Source organism: Drosophila takahashii, chromosome 2L (assembly GCF_030179915.1).
Source record: "Drosophila takahashii strain IR98-3 E-12201 chromosome 2L, DtakHiC1v2, whole genome shotgun sequence".
Classification (NCBI taxonomy): domain Eukaryota; kingdom Metazoa; phylum Arthropoda; class Insecta; order Diptera; family Drosophilidae; genus Drosophila; species Drosophila takahashii.
The window spans coordinates 10377627-10401440 of NC_091678.1; the positions used below are offsets into that span (position 1 = coordinate 10377627).

A 23814-nucleotide genomic window follows, 5' to 3' on the forward strand; every position below is an offset into this window, starting at 1 on the left:
TCTCTCTCGTTTTCGGCCTCCATAAACCAACTATAAACGACAAACAGACAAGGCGACGATGGCAGCATTGGGCCAATTGGCAGCACCCGAATGCCGGATGCGGTCACCCATCATACGTGCATCAAATCATCAACAGAATATGAACTAGGTTTAATCTTAAAGGAAATTCGCTTTATAACTGATCAGGTAAGTCGAGGTTACGGTCGAGTTAAGTGCTGCGAAGATCACATGCTCAACTTGTACTAACCATAACCACTAATTTTAAATATTAAAATTGCGTTCCACTTACGAAAACTGTGCATGTCAAAACCTAGTTATAGCAGTCGAAATATTTAGCCATTGACTATGTTTAACTCTTCTTCTCTCCAACTTAACCCACTTTTTCTCCTTTGAACACTGATAACCTATGAAAAACCATCAAACAGCTACGTAAAGATGACGAGTGCAATGACATTGCCAATGATTGGAAATTTGCAGCTATGGTCGTTGACAGACTGTGCCTTATCATATTCACAATGTTCACAATATTAGCCACAATAGCTGTACTACTATCAGCACCACATATTATTGTCTCGTAGCCATATGGGCGAGGTGGTTATTGTTATTGGTTTTATTATAAAATCAATTTGTTAATTATTAAATTAATAACGAAACTTTTTAAGTAAATTAAACTAAAAAAACGATTTAAAAAAAGCACAAAAAAATAGGAAAACACATGATAAAAAACCATTGACTAAATAATACATCCAAAAAAAAAACCTAAAAAAAACTTAAAATTCGTCTCTGAAAACACAATAATTTATTTATAAAAATCTCGTTTAACAAGTCTTTCATTAAAATCAAACAGACACTAAAAAAAGAGACTAAACCAACATCATATACTAAAACGTTAAAAACTAACTAATTCCAATTTTCCTAATTCTATACAAAAAATCTATATAATGGTAAACCAAAGATATCCCCTCACTTCCCCGCAGCCCCCACAAGCCAGTATCTATATTTCTTCCATTGAATATATATATACATATATGTTTGACAAGCAAGCAAAACGGGTATATTTTCTTTTTAGATTTTATATTTTGTATTTTATAGAATAAGCGAGGCGTTTTCATACAAATAATCACATGGATTTTCGAAATTTTTTTTTTGACAGACTTCAAGGGAAATGTCAGTATTTCAAGCGAAACAATAGCCCCCCAAAACCCCTTTGGAAGACTTCGATTTGTGAGCTTTACTGTAGGAAATGTAGATGATGATATGATGTGAAAACCCAACGTTCTAAGATCTACAGAAGGACAACAGCAAAATTTGTAATCTTCTTCAGCACTGAAGTCAGTCCAGGGATTTGTTCCGAGCAACTTTTTGCTAACCATTAGTACCTAGGCCCCTTAAGAGATTCCGCCACCCTTCCCTCTCTAGACGAAACTGCATTTCCGAAACAGAACCAATTGACCCTACATATCCTATATCTAGCTCCCCCTCCCTATTATACCTTTTAAGTTGAATGTCTAACCAAATGATAAAACCAAACCCCTAAAACTAAAAAACCAAACCCCTTAAAGCTTACCAAAACCAATAGAATAACCAATCTGAATTGGAATTAAGAAAATTCAATGGAATATAACGAAAAAGAAAATGGAAAAATCAAAATGAAGCAAGCGAATATAAGAGTAATTGACTAGAGGCGCAGCAGGTAAATGATGAGCCCATATGCGTTCGGTAAATGAAATGCATCCGTAGGACTGCATTTCATTCTGACTGGCGCCGCACGAGGAAATGAATTTATGAAATTAAATGGTTGCGAGCAATAATATCTGCGTGTTGATGAATTGCATGATTTTTGGTGATGCAAACGATGATCGATCGAACTATTGCGCGAGGTCCACAGCGGAGGGCAAGAGTTCGCTCCTTCAGCGCATTGAGAACAGCGAACAGTCTAACTTTCGGTACTTTGATTTTGATTTTACTTCTTACACATTTTCCTTATATTTTATTTATTTTTTTTATCAAATACTAAAAGTTGTACCACACCAAAAAGCAATTCAGCACAGAAAACAATTAATTGGATGAGAGGCAAGCCAAGCAGTACAGATATACCAAGATATACCAATAACAATGAACATCACAAGACCCTAGAACACGTAACATGCGGGTGCATGGGTACAAAATTATGTGCTGGCTCTAGTTTAGAGCGCACAAAACATACTTGATCGCAGACCACAACAACCAAAACATATAAACCAAGGAGCTTTATACAGATATATACTATATATGATGGAGTTTAGCGTGCGTCAATCTGACCCAACTTTTCATATATTTGTACCATACACAAGACACACAACACACACACACTCGGTTGTTCGATGGCCGATGGTTAATCCCCATAACTACGAATATAATCTTAAAGTATGTTTCTGTCCGTTTACTAGCCGAGCACATAATTTAAAAACAAAGGAATACAAGAAACGAAATCTTAAAAATTTACACGGTCGCTGGGTTCGATTGGGAAGTGCGAAGGAGCAGCTTGGATATCCCTTGAGAGGGTATTTCCAGCGCTTTTCCTGCGCATTTCCCAACATCGAGACCCCATGACCAGGAATAGAGAAAAAAGCAAAACTGCGTTGGTCGAAATTTCACACTGAAAGAAAACGTTCGAAATGGAATAGCTTTTTAATTTTTAAGTTACAGTTATTCTGCTTCTAATTGTAAATCTTGTGCAATGTAAACAATCAGAATTTTCTTTGAATATAAACAATACGAACACGCCAAAACAAAAACAAAAGCAAATTAAAACGTATAGGTCACAGTAAATGCAAAAAAAGAAAAAAGAAATTCAAAAGTAAATAATGGAAATATGATTAGCAACTAAACGATGTCATTCAAACTAGACTAGGCTACACAGAACCCAAAACCCGTAAACCGTAAATTGTTAAGATTCTATCCAAAGAGCTAAACAAATGCAAGTCAAGAAATATACTAGAAATAGATTTACATACAACAATAAATATAATTCGGGTAACGAACAGATCGAAGAAATAGAGGAAAAAATAGGAATATTGAGAAATGGGTTTTATGCGATTTGGTTAAAGGACAGTTTCGAACATCAATTTATATACGGATTTTGTATGCCAAACTATACAATCTTTCTGACTTGCCCTTTTTTTGGTTGTCTTATTTTTGAAACGATTCAGAAACACTTATAAATAAGGTTAGCTTTTGATAAAGAATTCGAAGTGTAAAATAATATGATGATGTGTTATATTTTGATGAAAGGTGAAATTCTTTATATATTTTTTGTTTTATGCCCACGAGAATAGCTTGAAATCGGAGAACGTGTAAATTTGTGGGGACTTTTCTTAATGTTTTTGATAAACATGTACTTGATTTTGTATGCTTTTCCAATGCGAGTGTCAGTGAGAACAAATAACGATAGATTTCAATCCTAACGCTTAAGAGTATTAAAGAAATAATAATAGAGAACATAGCAAACAAGCTGCCAGCATGAAAAATAAAAACAATAACTAATTTTAAATCTTTTATACGTTTCCATCAATTGTGCTTGTTTAGACACAAAACACAAACGAAGCAAACCATAAGACCCAACTGAAATATCTGATGGCCGATTTCAAATAGCAATCAATAACTGGATTATGTTCAACATGCAATTAGCCGACGTTGAACGGGAGTTTTCATATAAGCAATTTTTAAAGAAGGTGTCACCCCAGTAAATAAATGAATACATAGGAAATAGCGGGGCTCCCCGGGCTGAATTAATCGGCAACATTAGTCGAGGCCATGCAATGGAGCAGGACGATTGATTGAAGATTAAAACTAATAAAGTTCTAGTGCATAAAACATAAGAGGACAGTTTGGAAAATAGTTCTTTCATCAAGTCAACCATTAAATACACAGTTTATGCATATGTGTGTATATTTACATGGATACGTATATACTTCTTTTTACACAGACAAACAAGTATATATATAAATATATAGTATACTATGTAATAAATTATAATGAAAATATTTGAAGCAAATGATGAAACTTTTTCCTACAACTAGTTGCATTTAAAAGAATTTTAAAAAATATACATAAAAAGTATATATTTCTTAAAAAACGTAAAAAAAACAAAAACCAAACTCCTTTCTCTATTAAAAATAAAATGAAAAACACACAAAACTTTAAATTAATATTTAATTAGTCATTTAAAAAGGGTTAAATAAAAACCAAATCAAGCGGGATGAAATCGTAACCTAGTAAATATTTAAATTAAATTAATTTTAAAAAAGTGAAAAAGAAACAAAGAACACAGAAAACAAAAGAGAAGCGCTGATTTTTTATGTCGTTATTAGTATTTAAATTTAAATAATTGCGTATAAAGAAACATACAGAATTAACTAAAAAACACAAAATATATGACATAAAAAATTAGAAGAAAATTTAAATTGGTCATTTTGGCCTAAATAGTAAATTATAGAAGAAAGAATAAAATAAAAGTTGAAAGGAAACAATGAAAAAAAAGAACAAGAAACCCGAGTAAAGCGATTGTAAAATTTTAATTATTATTCAATAATAAAAATTCAAAAAGAAAAGATTTGACAGAAATACCAAACACAAATTAGGTTTTATTCTCAACAAAATTTAAGGACGAAGGACTTGGAAGAAGACCCTAAGGACGAAGATGATCCTGCTACCCGCTTTGGAAAGGTAAATTGTGTTTTGCTCTAGAAACTGCTGCGAACTAGGCTTAAGATACCAACACAGACACTCTCTCAAATATCTAATAAATGTGTAAATATATTGTATCAATGTTCATAAAAACCAAACTCATAATGTCATATACTCATTGCAAAACAACACTTAATTCACTGTAAGCATCAATACTTAGATTACGTAGTAAATACGCTGTAACGAATAGACAGGCAAACATCGTTAACTGGAAAAACATTTATATTCAAAGTGGTAAAATTTCACAACTGATCCTTCAAGGGTAAAAATTTTGGCAAATTTTACTAAAGGAAAATTCTGATCCCCGCGCAGTTTGTCAACAACCAGCTGAGATCCAAATTAAAATCCCGTTCCTTCTTTACGATATTCCCATAATAGAAAAAACCATATAATCAATAAATATATACAGCTAGCCAGACAACTGATTTGAGTTTAAACCAGCTGAAGGATTGCTGCGTGTATGTATGACCAGTTATTTTCATTTTTCCTCTGTGGAAAGTTACAATTGTGAGAAAATGTCCTCTATTTATCCCAGAATTTTGGCATGACCTCTTTACAACCTTCTTCTATTTATTTCCAATGTCCAATCAATAAACCTTATTTTCCAAAAATCGAATCAAAAATAGATTGAGTATTCAGTCACATCTACTCCTACTTATGCACTCCTTTGTATACATTTGCTTATGCATGGAATGATCATAAATCACTGTAATTTCCTTGACTAAAATACATATATATTTTTATCTGACCCTTTTCACGATTGCTGACATTCTTCGGAGTGATTCGAGGTGAGTAATTGCAATTAATTCTTAATTGAACCGATCATTAATAGTTTCTTTATAAAATAGGAACCAAATCCGCTCCAGTCAAGTGAAACCATCAAGGATCATCATATATTTCAGAAACTTTTATAAAGAACTTTGTTGTACAACCTAAATTTTGTATTATTATCATTATTATTTGATTAAAAATAAAATTTTGTAATGTTTTGACAAAATGTTAAGTGTTTTGGCATAATTGCCGTTTTCTAGGAAGAGTAAGGGAGTAATTTAAGTGCAGAGGAAAGTCTTCACTTTGCGGTCTCAGTTTTCCCAGATAAGCTTTGGATTTTTAAAACACGATTTGAAAACAGGGTGATTCGCGCAGCAAAAAACACAGGGTGACTAGGTAATTTTAATACCTTGCATGTCGAAAAGCTTTTAAGTAGATCCTAATTTTCTACATTTTTTTACATGACAGGGGCGCCCCTGTCGTCGCAGCGCCATCTAAGATAACTTTTATGAACTGCGGCCATTTGCGGTCGAAACCATAAGAGTTTAAACTGGGCGATATTGTTCATAAAACCAGTTGAATATCCCTAAAAAGGGTTTGACAACTTCAAAGGACATCGAGAGGCTGTCATTGGAATAACCCTGTGGACCTACATTTTACCGGTACATACATATGTAGTATACATTTAACCTATTCTACATATTTCAAGCAATGTCATACTGCATCTCCGTGTCGCCAGATGGCGCCGACTATATCCACTCTGTAGTTTATGAAAAAGTCACTACCATTTTGTGGCGCTAGTGTATTTATGCATTTACCAACACTTTGACTAGAGCTAAAATGGAACGTGGGAATGGTACGGAAATTCAAATTTGAATTTAAAACCAAAACATATCGGGTTTCCGCTTTTTAAAAAGGCATATAAATATTGTTACTTCTTTTACATAAATATAATGAAAATTTATCGGATTATAGCTGACAGACACTGAAATCAATAGGAATATGTTTCTAATAAAAATTTGTTTTGTAGCATTTGAATTTTTCTTATTTTTTTCTGCCCTCAAAAATCAAACAAATTCGCGGATAAATAAACAAACATATGGAGGGTCAGTACATGCACATAAAACACACATCACATTTGAAAAAACAGAAGCCCTCTCGACTGAAAATTACCAAAGGCAACACAACAACAAGCTCCTTTGTGGTCGCCGCTGCTGTTGCAAAAAAGTGCATTGGCAAATACAAATACCCACGCCCCCGGGGCTGACCTGCCCCTCTTATCATAATGATAAGGGATGATAAGGGATGCTGCCTGCCTGCCGGGGGGTGACCCCTTCTATGCCTATGGCAACCTCTCTTTTTCGTTCTTTTTTTTCTCTCGACTTTTCACATTTTTGTGCGTGAAAAAAAGAGTTAAAATCGTTTTTATTTTTCACTTCGCATATTTAACAATGCGATTTAAGAATGTGTGTATATGATATATAGAAAGTAGTATATAGGTGGTATAGTTGTAGTAAATAGAGAGAGGGTGCCACCTATATACCCGCACACAATTCCGCTCTGCGGCAACAACAACAATGCACTTTTGTTGTACATTAAAATCGCCGCCTGTCTCCCCGCCTGCATCAGTATGTGTGTGTTCTGATTGTGTGTGTCGTGTAAAGTATATAATTAACGGCATTTCACATATGTGCAAATGTGCGTACAACGAGTCGCGTACATAGGCCATCCATTCCCCCCTGCATTCCTCACTTACCTCATTACAAGCGAAGAATACATAAAGTAAATGTCAAAAGCGACACACAGATACTCGCGCACGCACACAGATGCACGGTGTCGCGATTCTGCCGATGCCCTTCTTGTTGTTGTTGTTGCTGTTGTTGCTGCTGCTGATTGAGTTTGAGTTGATGATGAGTGCAAGTTGCGACCCCGACCCCCGAATGGCACCCCCATTCCACCCCCATTCCACCCTCATTCACCCATTCACCCATCCATTCAATACAGCGGCCTACCTCAATATTAGCACACACTCACGCACACAGCGAAACTCCAACACTTAGCCCCGGGTGCACGGAGAAAAAATATACATAGATACCATAAATAAACTCCTAAGGGGTGTTAAAAAACTTTAAGACACCAAGACCATTTTTTTTTAAATTCTTTAAAATTTGCACCATTTATAGAAAGCGAAACATTTAACTACAGGTCGAAAGACCTAAGTATTATGTTTTTAACTTACCGCTAATTGTTCGAAATCTATTTTTCGGCTATTTGCGATTATTTCAGAATAAGACACCATCGATTTTTCCGTTTCGAATGGTCAAACTAAAGAGAGTTTTTTTCTGGTTAAATTTTAATTGAAAGATTCCATATTTTAACAAGACTTACTTATCAAGTTACCCAAGTTCTACTTTTTTTAATAAAACCAAATTCCAAGAAACGTAAGTGTGAGCAAACTGTTTGATTTCTAGAAAAATGTGTTATCCGTAACAAAAAATTTAACAATTCTTTGTTAATTTCATCGTTTGTCGTATCGAAAATTTTAAAATTTTTGATTGTTTTATGTGTAAGTGCCGACGGTTTAAAAACAATTCTTTTTTGACTGTAAAAAATCCAATGTTCCCAAAATTAAATCCGTAGAAACAAATTAAAAACAAAATTATTATTGATTTTATATTTATGCATTTTATACCCTTGGTTATAGCCTTATATTTTAAATAAAAATGCAAGGGTAAAGTTGGTCTGGCCGAACTCAATCTTCCGGTGATGATTTTCTTGATATGGAAAATGTTCGGTTTTGCAAAGCTCAGACCTCCTACATTTTCCCTCCGTGTAAGTTTAAGTGTGTTGGAGGTGTGGGGGCCACCGCTGTCCGGTTCTTTTGTGACTTCGTGTGCATCTTGGCACAGTCTCCAGCACTCCGGCCCCCAGCTAAGCCCCATCGACGCCTTTGCCCACCGCCCACCGTCCACTGCCCCCTGCTGTCTTGGCCATCGGACTTGCACAATAAGCACAAATTACGAGTACGCATTTCGCCCAAAAGGGAGGGGACTTGCAGGCGGATTCGGGTGGAACTTACTTAGGTTTAGGGGGTTGTCCGTGGGGGTCAACGCCGTCGTTGTCGTTGTCGTTGGCTCTTCTTGGGTGTCGTTTCTTATGGCAAAATTTATGTGCAATTTTAATTTATGCATTTGCCGTCACATTCTGGACAGTGTGTGCTGAATTTAACGAGGTTTAAGAAGAGTCTTGTAGGAAAGAAGGTGGAGGTGGGTGTTAGGGCACCGGGGGGAATGTCCTGCGACTTGCACTTGAATGCGAAATGTTAGACCAGCTCCTTAGATTCGGATGTGTGATTGGACAACACACAGAAAGATGGATTCTTGGTAAACTTGGGTCTACTCTCTTTCTTTTAATACATCATTTATTTGACTTCCTTTTATCTTCTGGTAATTTATTAACAGTAGAGAAATTCGTCGTTTGGGGAAAAAAGTAAGAAAAATATCTGAAGACATTTTCTTTTTAATTCAGCAAGGCCTAATTATTCATCTATTGACACCTGGATAAAATATCGCTTGAAAAGCTGTCAAAACATGAATTGATTGTAAGGCACTTGTCTGCTTTCCACTATAACGTCTTTAAGGATTTTTTTTCTGATTTCGTAAGGCCCTTTCCTTAATTTTTAAGGCAAAACTATGTTGGAGAAATAACAATAAAAATACCTATATATTTAAAAATAAAAATGGGAGACAGACAATAAAATATAATGACCTTACCTTTTTCCTTACCTATTTTTAATTGGATAATCTTTTTTCTATTTTCTTAAGACTTTTCCGATATTTTGTGAGGCAAAACTACCAAAAAACCAATGTAAACAATTCCATTTTAATGCCCACTAACACGCACTTACGCACTTACCCACACACTCACACTCGAAGGCTTATGTAGTGCAACGCACTTTGTGGTAAATAGAAAACTGTACCCGGCACATGGCACATCCTAATTATATACAGGACGGCAGCAGAAGAAACTTATGTGTGCCTTATGGCTGGGCCAGTGGTGCGGTGAAAAACCAAATGAAAACGCACCGCCCAGCCACCCAAAAAACACACTTACACATAAACTCGAGTGTGTGAAATGCAACGTCTAAGCATATGCAGTATATTTTCACAAAATGCAAAGACAATGCAAAGGGGGTGGAGGGGGAGTGGAGGGGGGTAGGCTTAAGATTTTCTTCGAGTGGACAGTGCGAGTTGCAAGACAAACATAATGAAACATTTTTGGACAAGATGCAGCCACCTCACCTATACACTCATACAAGCAAATGTCTAGAGATGCAGCTGCACTTTGCACTTGTGCACTTGTGTGTGTGCTTGTGCTGGGTTTACTTTACTCATTTGCAATGTTTTTGGTAAAATGTAAAATTGAATTATTTAAAATTTAATAGAAAATCTTTGACTTGCTCAAAAATACACACACACACAGAAGCATTGGCATACATACATCTTTCTTGCTCTGAAATATATGTGAATATTTATAGAGAGCCAGGGAAATATGTTTTAAGATTTGCTTATATGAAAAGGTATGAAAACTATGTCGAAATGTTCGTCGTAAAAGTGATTGTTTGGGTAAAAGGGCTTATATTTCTAAGTTTTACTGATATTTCTTATATTTTGGTCACCTTTGATCTTAGTAACTATAGATACAAATATTTTGTATTTATTTCAATTAAAAAATCAAATCAAATAAACAAATTGATAATGCCAAAATAGGGAAATCTGAAATATAATTGATTTTTGGGACTTTCAAGGTATTTATAGATCGCATATTGTATTTTTGTGCACTTGTATATTAATATATATTTTATGCTTCACTTCACCCACACAGATGCGTACTCACAAAATCTCTGGCACACACACACTGGCGCACCAATTTAGCCTTAGCAACATCTTGAGCTGGAAAAGCAAAAGCAAAGACCAAGATGAAGGACTCTGTCCATTGTCCAATGTCCATCGAAGCCTTATGCGCTCGTAGGCCTTGTTATCATTTCGGTAATTGCATTTTTGTGTTTGTCGTTGTTGTTGTTGCTGTTCTGCTGTTGTTGCCACTGCACTTTGATGCAGTTTTTGCATCCTCTGCGAATTCTCTGAGGGGTTATTTTGGTAAACTTTCTCAAGAAAACCCAAACCAAACCACAGCTGCAACGGGCCATAAATTCTTGACGTCCTCCCAAGTCTCTGAATCGCACTGAAAAAGCCTACAATGTATTGCACACTTTTGTGCATCACTGTTTCTAATTTCGAATTTCGGACGGAGGAGAATGGCATTAATAAATATGCACAGCATGCATTATACGCCGGAGTGTCCAGCAGGAGCTTTGTAATTTATTTTATGATAATAAAATTTTTTTCCTTATATTTTCCTTGGCTAACCATCAACATTGCGCATCCTTAGAAAAGCACTCGAAATTTGACTTTCAGCTGGTCCTTTGGACAGGTAGAAAAATAAATACAAATTAATTGAAGTTCCAAGCATGGAATTAATGGAATACTTTATGCTTTTTAGGACTTCAAATAACATCTTTAGACATCTTTTTAATGGCTGATTTTTGAATGTTCATCGAAAATGTTGGTAAATATATCAATCTTAATTAAGATGTGAATGGCTTATTGTTCTTAAAGGTCAAAACATTAATGGACAAATTATATTCAAATTATGTATTAGCATACACATTTATAAAACCAAAGGCATTATCAAAGCAATATCAAAATTAAACGTTAAGATTGGGTTAGTTGACGTAAAAGTTAAAGGAACATCCCAGAAACATTTTTCTTCAAATCTTTAAAATTGTGTATATAAAAATGTATTGAAGCGCTGCATTAAACCTGAATATCACATATTACAATCTATAATGTCCACAAAAAAAATCATTAAAATCACTTTAGACAAGCATTTGATAGAGGGGATGAAAAAAAAGGATAAAATACATTTTTCAATATATTTGCAACGATATGATATTTGTCCAATAAGATAAAGCAAAAACCAATATTACTCATTTGCAGATGCGGAGAGTGAAACTTTTTTTTTCAACTCATTTCTTCTCAATATTGCCTCGAACTGTCCTTTTGTTTTTTCTATAAAAACTAAACCAATCAAAAGACTACTATGGTATTATTAATTTTTTGCAATTAATTTTTTAGCAAACATTAGCTTAGCATTTTTCACAGATTGGGTTCTCCTTACGATTTAAGAGCCCCCAATCTATCCACCTTAAAGTGCGATTTTTTTAAAATTTTCAATTTTAAATTCCTCATAAAAAAATCTCCACATGAAGCCATACCTAAAGTGCATTAACGGCGACAAAGGCAATTTGTTCAGCATTTTCCGCTGATTTTTTCGTTTCTTTCAGTTATTATTAAAGAAAGCTGATTGTCTTTTTTGTGAGTCGACCAAAGCGCGTTAGAATTCATTTGGCTTTGTATATTCGATTGGACTCCCTGATGGAGTTCGCAGTGCGTGGAAGCCTCTCGATAAATTTCAATTACTAACCCAATTAAAAAATGCTGTGCGCTTTTAGGCGAACAAACAGTGGAAAAGCGAAACAAAAAACGAAATAAAATAATAAATATGGGCATAAAAAAAGGGAAATATTTTCAATATATTTGTGCAGAGCTTAAAACAAAAAAAAAAGGAAGCCAGAACCAGAAACGACAATGCGAGTGAAAAATGCAGCAACAGCGGCTCCAACCATTTTTAATTTATTTTTCCACTCCCGCTGCCGCTGCTGCCGCTGTTGTTGTTGTTGTCGCCCAACATTTGCCGACATCACACATACGCACCATTGGCCCCAGCGTCTGTCCTGGGGTTTTTTATGGTCACCACTGCCGTCGCCGCCGCCGTCGCTGCTGCAGCTGCAGCTCCCCCAACCCCAAAATCCTCGACCACCCACCACCCAACCACCCAGCAGCCCATCGATGGAGGCAATCAGTGCACCTATGTACCCTGATCCTGGGCATCCCTGCTGCCCGGCATCCTCGACAGGACATTGCTGGCCCGTTTGCTTGCACGCGTTTTCGCATTTGGGCATCTCTCTTGCTTTTTGGTTATTTTTTGAGCGTTCGCTCGTTCGCCCGCCCGTTCGTTGGAGGCCAATGGTGGCCCTGGTCGTTCGTGTTGGAGCGGTACCGTTATATATTTTTATATATTTTATTTTTCATTCGCGCACGCATGCAATAAAACTTGTAAAAAACGCGCTGCCGCCGCAGTCCGGGGAAAAAACGAACAAGAGGTAAATAATGTACAGGCGAAACATTGCGAATGTGCATGGATATGTGTGTGGATATTTTTGTGTGTATGTGTGAGGGGATTGGCGGGGGAGGGGGCTGGGGATGCAGACAGATGGGCGGCCAATGCGTTGCATACTTTTAGGCGCATCGATGCATCCTTACAGGAGGAGAAACCAAGGGGGGTCGGCGGCATTTTTTGCAGCATTTGGGGCGTTGTCGTTTTTATTCGTTTTTTGTGCGTGCAACGGGAAGCTGAAATAATGCGCTGTACTGGCACTTTTGACAACAACACCAATGTTAATAATAACAATAACAGCAACAACATGGGAAGCAACAACAACAAATAATTGAAACGCTGGCAGCGCTGCCAACATCGCCCTCGTCCGCTGCAGGTTCCGTTCGCTTTGTGCGCTTTTTAAATTGCAACTGAAATATGCGTTAATTTATGTTGCGTTGTTAAGCTTACACCCCCTGCAGCAGCCGCCCCCTTTTACGACCCACCCCCACCCCCACATCACGCCACATCGTCAACTCTTTTTTTGTGCGTAAAATTGCGCCTTCCCTTTAACGAATAATGCTACTCCCGTTGACCCTCCCCCTTCATTCCCCCCGTTAATGCCTCATTATCTGCCTGTCGGAGCCGACAACGAATCAGTTTTTCCAGCTGCAGGCCCACAGTTGCCCCCACTCTTATTTGCAGTGCATTTTACCAAAAGGAATTACATAACCCTGTCGTTGCCTTTGTTTCCACTTTTTAAATCTCTAGAATTGGTCAGAAACAATTTAATAGTTTGCCAAACAATCCATTATTATCAATATTGATTTTTGTTAATTGAACAAAAATTCAGGGTTTTCAGAACTTTTAAATCCAGTGAAGGTTTGCTCTTAACTTGTTTAAGGTTAACTAAATCAATTTAATACTATTATTATTATTTTACATAATAAAACTAGTCTTATAATATCAAAAGATATAGAAGTCTAAACTGCGGATATCGGACATGTATTTTTACCGAAAGCTAAGTCTTATTTATTTCAATATTGATTAGGAGAGTAACGGGCATCTTCCTTCCTTTTTATCCTTTTAATATCTCCTCTAAAATCCTGAAAAATATCCCAAAATTCTTACCCCGTAACAGGCTATTGAAATGGGAACAGGTTTGCGATTCCGCCTCAGAAAATAAAAACTCTCATGGTGGCAAAATGTGTGGACTTTTTATTGGTGTCCTTTGGCACAGCATCATCAGCAGCAAGATCACTGCAATACACAGGCCATACAAATGGAAAGGAGTTCGGGGAAACGGACAAAGAGGTGACCAAAACTGGACATTATCTTTGCCGAAAAGCAGGGAAAAAGCGAGCGATGCGGGCCAAATCATAGGCAAACATCAGTATTCAGCATTCAGCATCAACAGAAACATGAACCCACCCCAAACGAAGAAGTGACCAGCGGAGGCTGAGAGCTGACCAGCAAACTGGTTGCTCTGGAAGGAAGATGGAAAGGGTTGATCTCGATGCTCGATGCTCATCTTGGCCGGGATGCGTGTCAAAGTTCAGCGGCAGTTGATGATGCTGACGCTGATGTTGTCCAGTTTGGAAAACCGGCCTGCTTCTGGGTACGAATCCGTTGAAATTTTGATGTGAAAGTTCAGCAAAAAGGAAGGAGGGAAATCTTATAAAAGTTCCTGCGTGTCCTGCCACTGATGCTGGGGCATCGAGCGTGAGAAAGTTTCCCTGTGCCTCAGGATGCAAACTTGTTTGCATCTAATGTCCTGCCGCAGATGCTCGGCCGCCTTGCTGCTGTCTTGAAACCAGTCGCTCCTCTTGGCTCAACAACTACTTAGCCGGCAAGTCTATTTATTCATGCTATTTGGTCAGTTGGCTAATTGCTAACCAAATGCCAAGCAGCCGTCCCAGCCAGCCTCCGAGCATCCCAGCCAAACATTAGCTCACCAAATGGGCAAAAGCCATCCATTGTTTGTCTATAAGTTGCTTCGGTAATTGTCCTCGAACGGAGTCACCATTTAACTTCATCGGGCACCGGCATCACGGTGGATGACGTGGTGCCCCAGCTTATTAGCTTAGATATTCCATTAGGCGCATCGATTACTCAGACATGCATTGATTTTTTCACAACTGACTGCCAATTTCAATGCATAGGCGATGAGACCACGGCCACTAATGAACATCGACTATCCATCGAGGGGATGGCTAAGTCCTGGAGCATTAACTGTTTTCGGGGGCTCTACGGAAACCAAAAAAATATAAAAATACTGATACATTTAATAGTAGCCATTTAATTTATTTTTAAAAAATTAAATTTAAAAATTAAATAAATTTTGAATATTTAAATATTGTAGTTATTTAAAAATGAATAGCAGCATTAATACGGACAACAAATTAATCGCCCTGATTTTTATTCTTGAATGGTTTTGTTTATTTCCAAAATTGGTTGTTCAAATAAATCAAATTTAAAATGTAATTTACATCTTTTCTAAACTATGTAAAAAGTCGACTCATAGGCAAAATGCATTGGGAATTGTAAATAATTTTTTAAGTGTACATAAGGTACATTTTAAAAGCTAAAGCTGGATCATTGAAGTGTTCCTTAATAAAGATACCATAACGACTTTTATAATAAAGTTTTAGGACATTTCTTTAGATTCCATAAGTTTCTAGAAGTTCGTTACAATATCCGGCAATCCGTAGTTAAATAAATTTATGCAGACTGCCCGAGATCAACCAGTTTTCGGTACTTTCAATATAATTTCTGGCCGGGTCCAGTAATTAAGCTGAACCCAAGCACTCGGCTGCTGAGCTGCAGACAGAAGTCAGAATAGTGCGGACACGCAGAAAAAGCCGGTTCTGGGATAGCTTATCTGGCCAATGGCAAGACAAGATAAATTTGGCCTCATCAAAAAACAAGAAAAACCCAAGAAAAAATCGAAACAATGAAGAAACACCCCTAAGAAGAAGTAAAAGCCATCCCATTGCCGAATAAGAGATTATGCGTTTGTAGAGCCTGCTTTTTGGCGCTTCTAATAAACGAAATCCTTTTCATTTTCTCTTAGAAACTAGTTTATTTCTTTTCCTTCACTGCAACAACACTATTTTATCCGCATGATATAAATGCTGTTATTAAGTGGCGCAACTTGTGACGCTTCGTTGGCAATCTCATCGCAAAACAAACCAAACAAAAAACACTTCAAGGTGAAAAGAAGCGCAACAAGCGGTCGTTTGGGAGTGGGTGGTAGAATCGTGGGTGGTAGAATGGTGGGTGGAAGTGCCGACCTCTAAACGTCATCATCGTCGTCGTCTGTTGAGTGCGGAAAACGAGCGCCCCGCAACCGCCTAAAAGTATGCTGCTAAAAATGCAAAACACCTTTAGCGCCGGGTTAGGGGTGAGTTTGCCTCATCTGCGGGTTGGTTTTCAGCGTTTAGCTCGGCAACAAGAAGTTGGGCCAGGATTTGCTGGCCAGCAGTTGCGCAACTTATTGAGGTAGGCACTCTATATGGTCTATCTTTATCTGCGAGATACTCGGGCTTGTGAGGAGCTTGTTCCAAGGGCTGGCTTCCCTGGCTGTCTGCGTCTGCCCTTCGGGGCTGCAGTTCAAAGTTCAAAGATGCCCGGTCAACCGGTTTGCATCTGGACCAGCCTGTCTTCGACTGGACCCAAGGATGTGGACGAGCATCTCCGCATCTCCTCGAGATGTTCTCGGCGGGACGCTGATCAGTTGGCCAGTCAGTTGTGTTTGAACTTTCATTCGGTCGCGTCGCGCTCGCTGTTGTTCATTTCTGTTTTGGCCTTTCGTTATTTGTTGAGCCGAAACGATCTGAGCCCTTGTTTTTCGTTTTTGTGGGATTTCTGTTAATTTTTGATATTGTTAAAAAATATATCATTGTTTTTGTTAACTTTTCGTTAAACATTTGTTCTCAAAAAAATTGTGTTGGAAATTTTGTTAACCTTTACTAAGCACATTGAACATCAAAAAGTAGGTATTTTAAATACTGTGTAATTTGTTGGTGATTTAGACCGAGTGCAATAAAAGAAAATCTCTAATACAGTTCATCGAAGTTCAAAATAAAAAATTAAAAAATCATTATTTTAATTTTCTAGGACCTTCCGTGAAATCCCACCAAACGAAGAATAGAATACAGCTGAAATTCTAATTTCACACAAAATTCTTTCCCTAAAACCCCATGATATTGTTTATCGCTTGGACTTGGCTTTGATTTAGCGAATTTTTTGAGTCGATTAAAAAGTGTGTGAACCCTCAAAACGCATCCGCATCATGGAGCACTCGAATGGTAAACGCAAGCTTAGTACAGACCAGTCCGAGCCACCTCACCCACAGTCCTCGGCGACAATTGGAGGCTCGTCGGAGGGTTGGAGCAGCAAAAGGAAGCTCTATGCCATCGAGGAGCGCGAGGAGAGCTCCCCGGTGACTGTGGGCAAGGCGGAGGCGGATCTGGCCTACGATGCGGATGTGGACGAGCTGGAGCAGCCGGCAGGTGAGCGAGAGATCATCTACGAGCTGTTCCAGCCCTGGGCCCTCAGCACATACGGCGATCAGGCCAAGACCAAGACGATAACGCTGCGCAAGAAGGCGCGAATTCTTAAGGCCCTGGAGGGCAAGGAGCACAGTCGCCCGGATAGCTCCAAGTTTCGCTTCTGGGTCAAGACAAAGGGTAAGGAGTGCCTTCTAACTTGAGGATTTTATGGATTTTCATTGCTTTAATTTGCCGATCTCTCTAGGCTTTACCACCAATCGACCCGAGGGTTTTGAGGAGGCCCCCGGCAGTCGACGGCGTCTGAAACCTCTTCCTAGCTCAGCCATCCTGTCTGATAATCCCGGCGACGTGGACCTTTTTGCCGCCTCCACCAGCAAGGGATTCGGTCGCAGGACTTATCGGAAGGTGGCCTGTGTGGAGGAGTTCTTTGACATCATCTACAATGTGCACATGGAACTGGGAGGCCGCAGCGGAATGCACGCGGGTCAGAAGCGCACCTACCGCATTGTGAGTGTAGTGTACAGAATATCTTACAGATAATAAATATTATAATTATTAGCTTATCTTAATTCTTAAAGTGAATTTAGTAGTAATGAAGAGATTTTTTTAAGAGATTTTATTGCAGATTTATCGTACAGTTACAAATCTTTCTAATAATAGCTTTTAAAAAACGCAATTTTCTATATTTAATTTAAATATATTTAAGATCATCCTTAAAATGTTAACTTAACTTAAACTTCTATTTTTTTCCCAATGCAGATCACCGAAAAACGCAATTTTCTATATTTAATTTAAATATATTAAGATCATCTTAAAAATGTTTACTTAACTTCAACTTCTATTTTTATTCCCCAATGCAGATCACCGAAACCTATGCGTTCCTGCCCCGCGAGGCGGTCACCCGCTTCCTGACCATTTGTCCCGAGTGCAAGAAGAATCTGCGACCCTCCTCGCCATCGGCGGGCGGCAAGGATACCGACCTGGCCGGCAACGAGAGCTCCTCGGAAGTGGAGAACTACCTGAATTATTCATCGCACACGGAGAGCTCGCTGGAGGCGGGGCCCACGGCCAAGCGCCGTCGGCACTCGAGCGCCGACCTCAAGGCCTCGACTGCCAGTGGTTTGGCTGTGGGCGTGGGTGGGGGCGTTTCTGTGGGTGGTCCCGTTGCCAGCAGTTCCAGTGCCACTCAGCTGGACGTCCTGGGGACAGGACCTCCCCAGAGCCGCAGTCCCAAGCCACCGCAGGCAGTTCAGGCGGCTGTTGAAAGCACCCCGGTTAGCGTGCCCAAAATCCGGGTCAAGACTCAGTTGCAGCGTCCGTCGAGTCCGCTAGATCAGTGTCCTGGCAACCCGAATATCACTCCCCAATCTCAAACCTCATCCCAATCTCATCCCCAACCCAGTAGCCAGTGCTTTGATGTACAGCTGCTGAAGTCGCGGGATAATCTCCTCAGATACTATGACTTCATGAGGCGCTTCTATGCCGGCGAACCGGTTTTAGCGCCGCCCATCTACGGCAGCAGCCTGTTGCAGAGCCTCAGCTATCCAACCACCGTCTCAACAACCCCTACAACCCCTACCACCTCTAGCACCCCTACCACCTCAGCCCCTGGCAAGATGCTGGCCCCTCCCAAGGCGGCGACTCCGCCAATGATCAAGACCTCGCCGGACAGCTCGATGCGGGCACGCTCTCCGCCTCCTCCTCCTCTTGCAGATTCAACAGCCAGGCCTGCTGCCGCCGCCAGCAAGGATACCAATGCCCTTACACCGATAAATCTAACGAAATCTATATTTTCCAGCCTGAAAACCGGACATCCAGCCTCCACCTCGACGCCGGTGCCGCTCAAGCTGGAACTGTTGAGTCCGCCGAAACCTCTGCCGGAACTTAGGATCCCCCAACTGCGCGGTCTTCCGCCCGTGGAACTATCACTCCCACTGCCTCCGTTGGATTTAGAGCGATTGAAGCCCATCACCTCGACATACTTGCAGTTGACGCGCAGCATGGGACTCAGCGATGAGGATGCCCTGCGGTTCGACAACCTGGTGAGTAAGGACTTTAAGTACTCCCTCTAGACTTCAAATGAGAACTGATGTTAGATTCCGCCCCCTGTTAAAGGATATAGCTTAATTAGCACAGGAACTGTAACTATCCGATCTCATGTGGGCAATCAAAGTTTTATATTAAATCCGTCTATTTACTTTTAGTCAATTTTTTATGGCTGCTAAAGCTTCACAATGAATCAGTATTTTTTATTACCCACATTTTCATATTGAACCTATTATATTACATTTGAAAGCCCTTGGCGATTGCAAACCTTTATTACAATCTCTCATGAAAAAGTTAAAAAAAAATTAAACAAAATTATATTACCTTTACTTATATATTTTAATATCGTTATTCACTGACGAAGGCAAACAAAGGATGCGTTCAAAAATGTATGCTTTCGTTAACATATTTATGCCAAGTCGAATTTCATATTAGCGCCTAAAGGCAGGCAATGCTTTTTAATTAGTTTCGGCGCAGTGCAAACATTTTTTGCTTCACGTTTGGCTTTAGCTCTTGCAATTACACTTAAGAAAAAATGCTTTTACTACGAATTTCCATACATTTGATCAAACAACAATTTTTTACTAATCTAGTTTCTCTTTTCTCTGACATGCTTGGCTTATAAATGTAACCCAACTAATGCAATGCTAACGAGCGAGAAAGACAATGGCAGAAAAACACCTTTGTCGGCCGCACAACTACCAACGCACGCTGACTACACCCACACAACACTACAGCCAAATCAACCATAACCAAAATGCTTTCGGCCACCAAATGCGTTTCGCCACGAGCTGCGCACAAAATTATGCAATAGTTTTTTCCACGTATTTTAATCATTTTGCCGTGAAATTCCAATTGAATTTCTCGTTCCGCGCTTCCCCTTTGTGTTTTTTATATATAATTTTGATCTCTTAATGCTTGAATTATTTTTGGCTGCAATTTGTTTTTTTTTCGTTTGCTAAAATTATGTTGTTAACCATGCTTAGTCAACTAATGTTATTATTTTAATGTTATTTTGTTGATTTTTTATTTATATTATCCCAATTATTTTTTTCCTTTCTTTTTTAATTTCTTTCAGCTCAGTTGTTAGCGCAAAAACAAAAAATTGTTTGTAATAAATTAGCTATACAATACAATCAATGCTTTTTTAATTAATTTGGCCAGCGATCTGAAAAATAAAGAATATTTAATGTCCCAAACTGTATACCTAAATGCGAGTAGTTTTTGAATAATTTAGAGCGCTTTGTAGTTGCTTTTTATTGATTAGTATAGATGAAAATGCGAAAAGGTAAGTCATTATAAACTATTCGTACATATATTTCACACAAAACAGCCTTATCAAGTGTTCCCCCTATATAAGTATATATATGTTATATTCCACCTCAAGATTGAATCAGACCTCTAATTTTATTGCATGGGTTTAGCCCCAGCTGATAAGCTCATTTATTCAATTGCGTTATTTTTTTCAAGCATTGTTTACAAAATTTAAATGTACTTGATTTACTTTGTGGGCTTTTGCTGTTTAGGCTCCCCTTCAACTCCTTTGACGGAACTCAAAACAAATCTGGCAGTCAAAACTCGCCCATTCTTATCCACTATCGTTTTGACCAATTCCCCATTTCGGTTTTCAATGTCCTCGGGCCTTAGATCCACCCTTTCCAAGAAGTTATCGATGACCTTGTCCGATTCGTCGGCGGCTTCCGGAGGGGAGAGCGTGGGAAGGGGCACCACAGTTCGCGGTGTGGTTGTGGGATCTCTTACGGGAACATAGACAGGATCTCGTTGGCTGGGACGGGGCGAAAATCCAGAGTTAGAATCGAAAGGTCCTGTACGAGATGAGGGAGAGATGGGATTCTGTTCCAAGTCGGGGCTGAGTGGACCAGGTTCCCTCGATATATCGGGAAACAGCTGATGGAAGACATTACTTCCTGGCGCAAATGTGCCGGAATAACTCCTCGTTGTGGTGGTCACCTTACGTCCCTGATTGTCCACTTCCGTCTTGGTCGTGACTTGCGGCTTCACGCCGGCGGGCACCTCCCAGTTGGGGAATAGTGGAGCCCTAGCAAAACTCGTGGAAAATATACTGGGATCGAAATTACCCATTCCGAAGCTAGATTCTCCCGTGGGACGATGCTGACGTACGGAGTTCGGTAAAAGTTCCCACTGCTCTCGGGGCTGCGATGCGGAACTTTCCTCTAGCCTGGCAGGCGATGAAAGTGACGATTCCTCGACAAGCCTCCTTCTTGAAATCGACCTGCCATCGGGACTTAGTTCAAAGGTCACCGAAGTCAGCTGACCGGCATCGTTTTGATTCCTGGTAATCAGCGGCTGCCTGGTTCGCCACAATTCACGCAAGCCAACTTCATCCAATCCAATGGTCTGGGCCGCATAAATAAGTTCCCTGCTGGGCTCTTCGGCGGTGGCTGTTGCTGCTGCCGTCTATAAGCAATAGATTATGTCACTCTGGGTTTTTTTTTGGGGTTTTCCATGACCTACCTCCAGTTTCAGGAGCAGCAAACTGGCACAGATTGCCAGAAGATTTGCGTACTTCATTCTCGTTTCTCGATCTTTCCGCTACAGTTGTGTTCACCTCGATTGCCTGAGTCGAACTAAATTGATAGTACTAATCGGCCAAACTGGCGGATCCTACACGGAGGGGCTAGCATAAGGTTATCGTCTGGTTTCGCACAGTCTCCCTTATCAAAGAGTGCAAATATAATATGATATTTTTCCCATGACTTTCATTGCGTCTAATTAAACTGGGTTTATTTTCAAGGTTCTGAGAATACAAATTAAAGTACATAATTATAACTAAATTTATTTGGGAATTTATTAACAATTATAAGAAATATTATTATCCCTGGCTTATAAATCTTTAATTTGAGGTGAAATTTGTTGCAAAAATATATATGGTTATTTTATGGTGGGCCTTTTTTCTAATTGACGCCACCTCCCTGCCCTTTGTCATCGCTCAGAGCAAAACTGGCCTTTAAAACTCGCCCTTGCTCATCCATGATCGTCGTGACAAACTCCCCATCCTCCTCCTTAATGTCCGCCACGGTGATGTCCACCTTTCCCAAAAAATCATCGATGCTTGTGTCGGTTCCATTTCTTCTGGGTGCCAAGGTGGGCAGGGGGACGAGAGCTCGCTCCGTTGTAGTTGTTTGTTCTAGATTTGGCACCCAAAGCGGCGGCGAATCGTCGAAATTCGGGGGTGCCAGTGTGGGCCGGGGAACCACAGTTCGTGGAGTCGAAGGTGGACGCGGCAGCCATGGATCATTATCGTCGGATCTATTTGGTATACGTCCTTGTGTGTTGGGCACATCTTGAGGGGGGAAGCTCGGCATATTGCGTCCATTTAAACTGGGATCTTGGGCGGGAATATATATCGGGTTGGGTTCATTGAATACGGGATCTTGTTCTCCTTTAGACGGTCTATATTCCGGATTCGGTTCGTTTGGTCTACCGCCTCGTGGACAATTACATTGTGGTAAATCGGGAAGACGCGGAAGGAACGGATTGGGTCCGTAGTTAGGTTTATGCAAGTTTTTAAAGATGTTAAAGTCGGGAAAACCGAATCCAACCGGATTGATGAAGGGATTATTGAAGACACTGGCCAGTTGACGCAGCTGGTTGGATAGAAAGTCCAAATTTTCCTGAACTTGTACAGAAGAGGGTCCACCGTCTTCTGGATACCTCCACTCATAGTGTCTTTGCGTGCTCCTCAAAAGATTTCTTCCATTGGGACTGAATTCGTAGGTGTCCGTAATCACCTCATTGGAATTTGGTTTCCATGTGACTATATACGGCCTTTTGGAGAGCCACATTTCATTCAATATTTCCTCAGTCAAGTTCCATTTCCGCCCCTGGGAGTAGAGAGACGGGTCGATTCCACCGCGCGTAGCTCTGGCGGCTCCCATCTAGATAAACACATTTTTATTTCGCTTGTGGGAAAGTGGGAAATCCAATGACCTACCTCCAGTTGGGGGAGCACCAAGCTGGCGCAGATAATCACAAGATTAGCGTAGTTCATTGTTGATATTTTCCGGGCACTTGCAACCGCTTCGATTGTCGGGTTCAAACTGAACTTGATTCCGCGAGCATAGCATCGCGATTTGCCGATCGATGCTGATCACCCCAACTTGTATATATATAAATCTATATTCTTAACGAGTCACGTTTTCAGCTGGTTATTCAGGGGCTATCGTTTTGTTGAGAGCTACTCTATCTGAATGGGATTTTTTGGCAGTTATGTTGATTTATTCAAAGTTATTTCGAATCGAAATTGGGATTTTCATATTAACGAAACTTTTTGAAATATTAGTAAGACACAGAAGCTCTGAGTGAGCTGTGCCTTTTTTAAAAACCATATACGCCTGCTATTCGTCAACCAAGAAGACCGGTTTTTTGCAGTACATGTTGCATATTAACACATGAAAAACAAGTCAGCCCGCTGTCGACCTTAAAGTACTCATCA

General features: G+C 39.5%; 4 protein-coding genes across 9 annotated transcripts in view; 2 read left to right on the forward strand and 2 right to left on the reverse strand.

The window, feature by feature from the left end:
* The window catches only part of nAChRalpha5 (nicotinic Acetylcholine Receptor alpha5), a 56844-nt gene extending 51121 nt beyond the window's left edge, over positions 1-5723 (forward strand). For 2 of the 6 annotated variants that reach the window (XM_017147307.3, XM_017147309.3), the window contains exons 12-13: positions 48-186; positions 426-2457. In XM_017147307.3, the coding sequence (XP_017002796.2) occupies positions 48-186; positions 426-578 (292 nt within the window). In that variant the 3' untranslated portion in view covers positions 579-2457. Of the gene's footprint in view, positions 1-47; positions 2458-5493; positions 5517-5576 lie in introns of those variants that run through there. The other 4 variants (XR_011417725.1, XR_011417726.1, XM_070212082.1 and 1 more) reach the window with 3 other exon arrangements.
* Positions 5724-17071: 11348 nt separating this feature from the next.
* On the forward strand, positions 17072-20625 carry LOC108061237 (uncharacterized). The gene is made up of 4 exons (XM_017147328.3): positions 17072-17468; positions 17536-17798; positions 18152-19333; positions 19931-20625. Exons 1-4 carry the CDS (start codon positions 17072-17074, stop codon positions 20087-20089), a joined length of 2001 nt encoding a protein of 666 aa, XP_017002817.2. The 3' UTR covers positions 20090-20625.
* A 117-nt stretch (positions 20626-20742) lies between these two features.
* Positions 20743-21959, reverse strand: LOC108061337 (uncharacterized). The gene is made up of 2 exons (XM_017147462.3): positions 21834-21959; positions 20743-21776 (listed from the first exon to the last, which is right to left on the reverse strand). Exons 1-2 carry the CDS (start codon positions 21888-21890, stop codon positions 20838-20840), a joined length of 996 nt encoding a protein of 331 aa, XP_017002951.2. The 5' UTR covers positions 21891-21959; the 3' UTR covers positions 20743-20837.
* A 127-nt stretch (positions 21960-22086) lies between these two features.
* On the reverse strand, positions 22087-23432 carry LOC108061336 (uncharacterized). Its single transcript, XM_017147461.3, has 2 exons — positions 23314-23432; positions 22087-23257 (listed from the first exon to the last, which is right to left on the reverse strand). The coding sequence occupies exons 1-2, from the start codon at positions 23368-23370 to the stop codon at positions 22274-22276; spliced, it is 1041 nt and encodes a 346-aa protein (XP_017002950.2). The 5' UTR covers positions 23371-23432; the 3' UTR covers positions 22087-22273.
* Between the last annotated feature and the right edge of the window lie 382 nt (positions 23433-23814).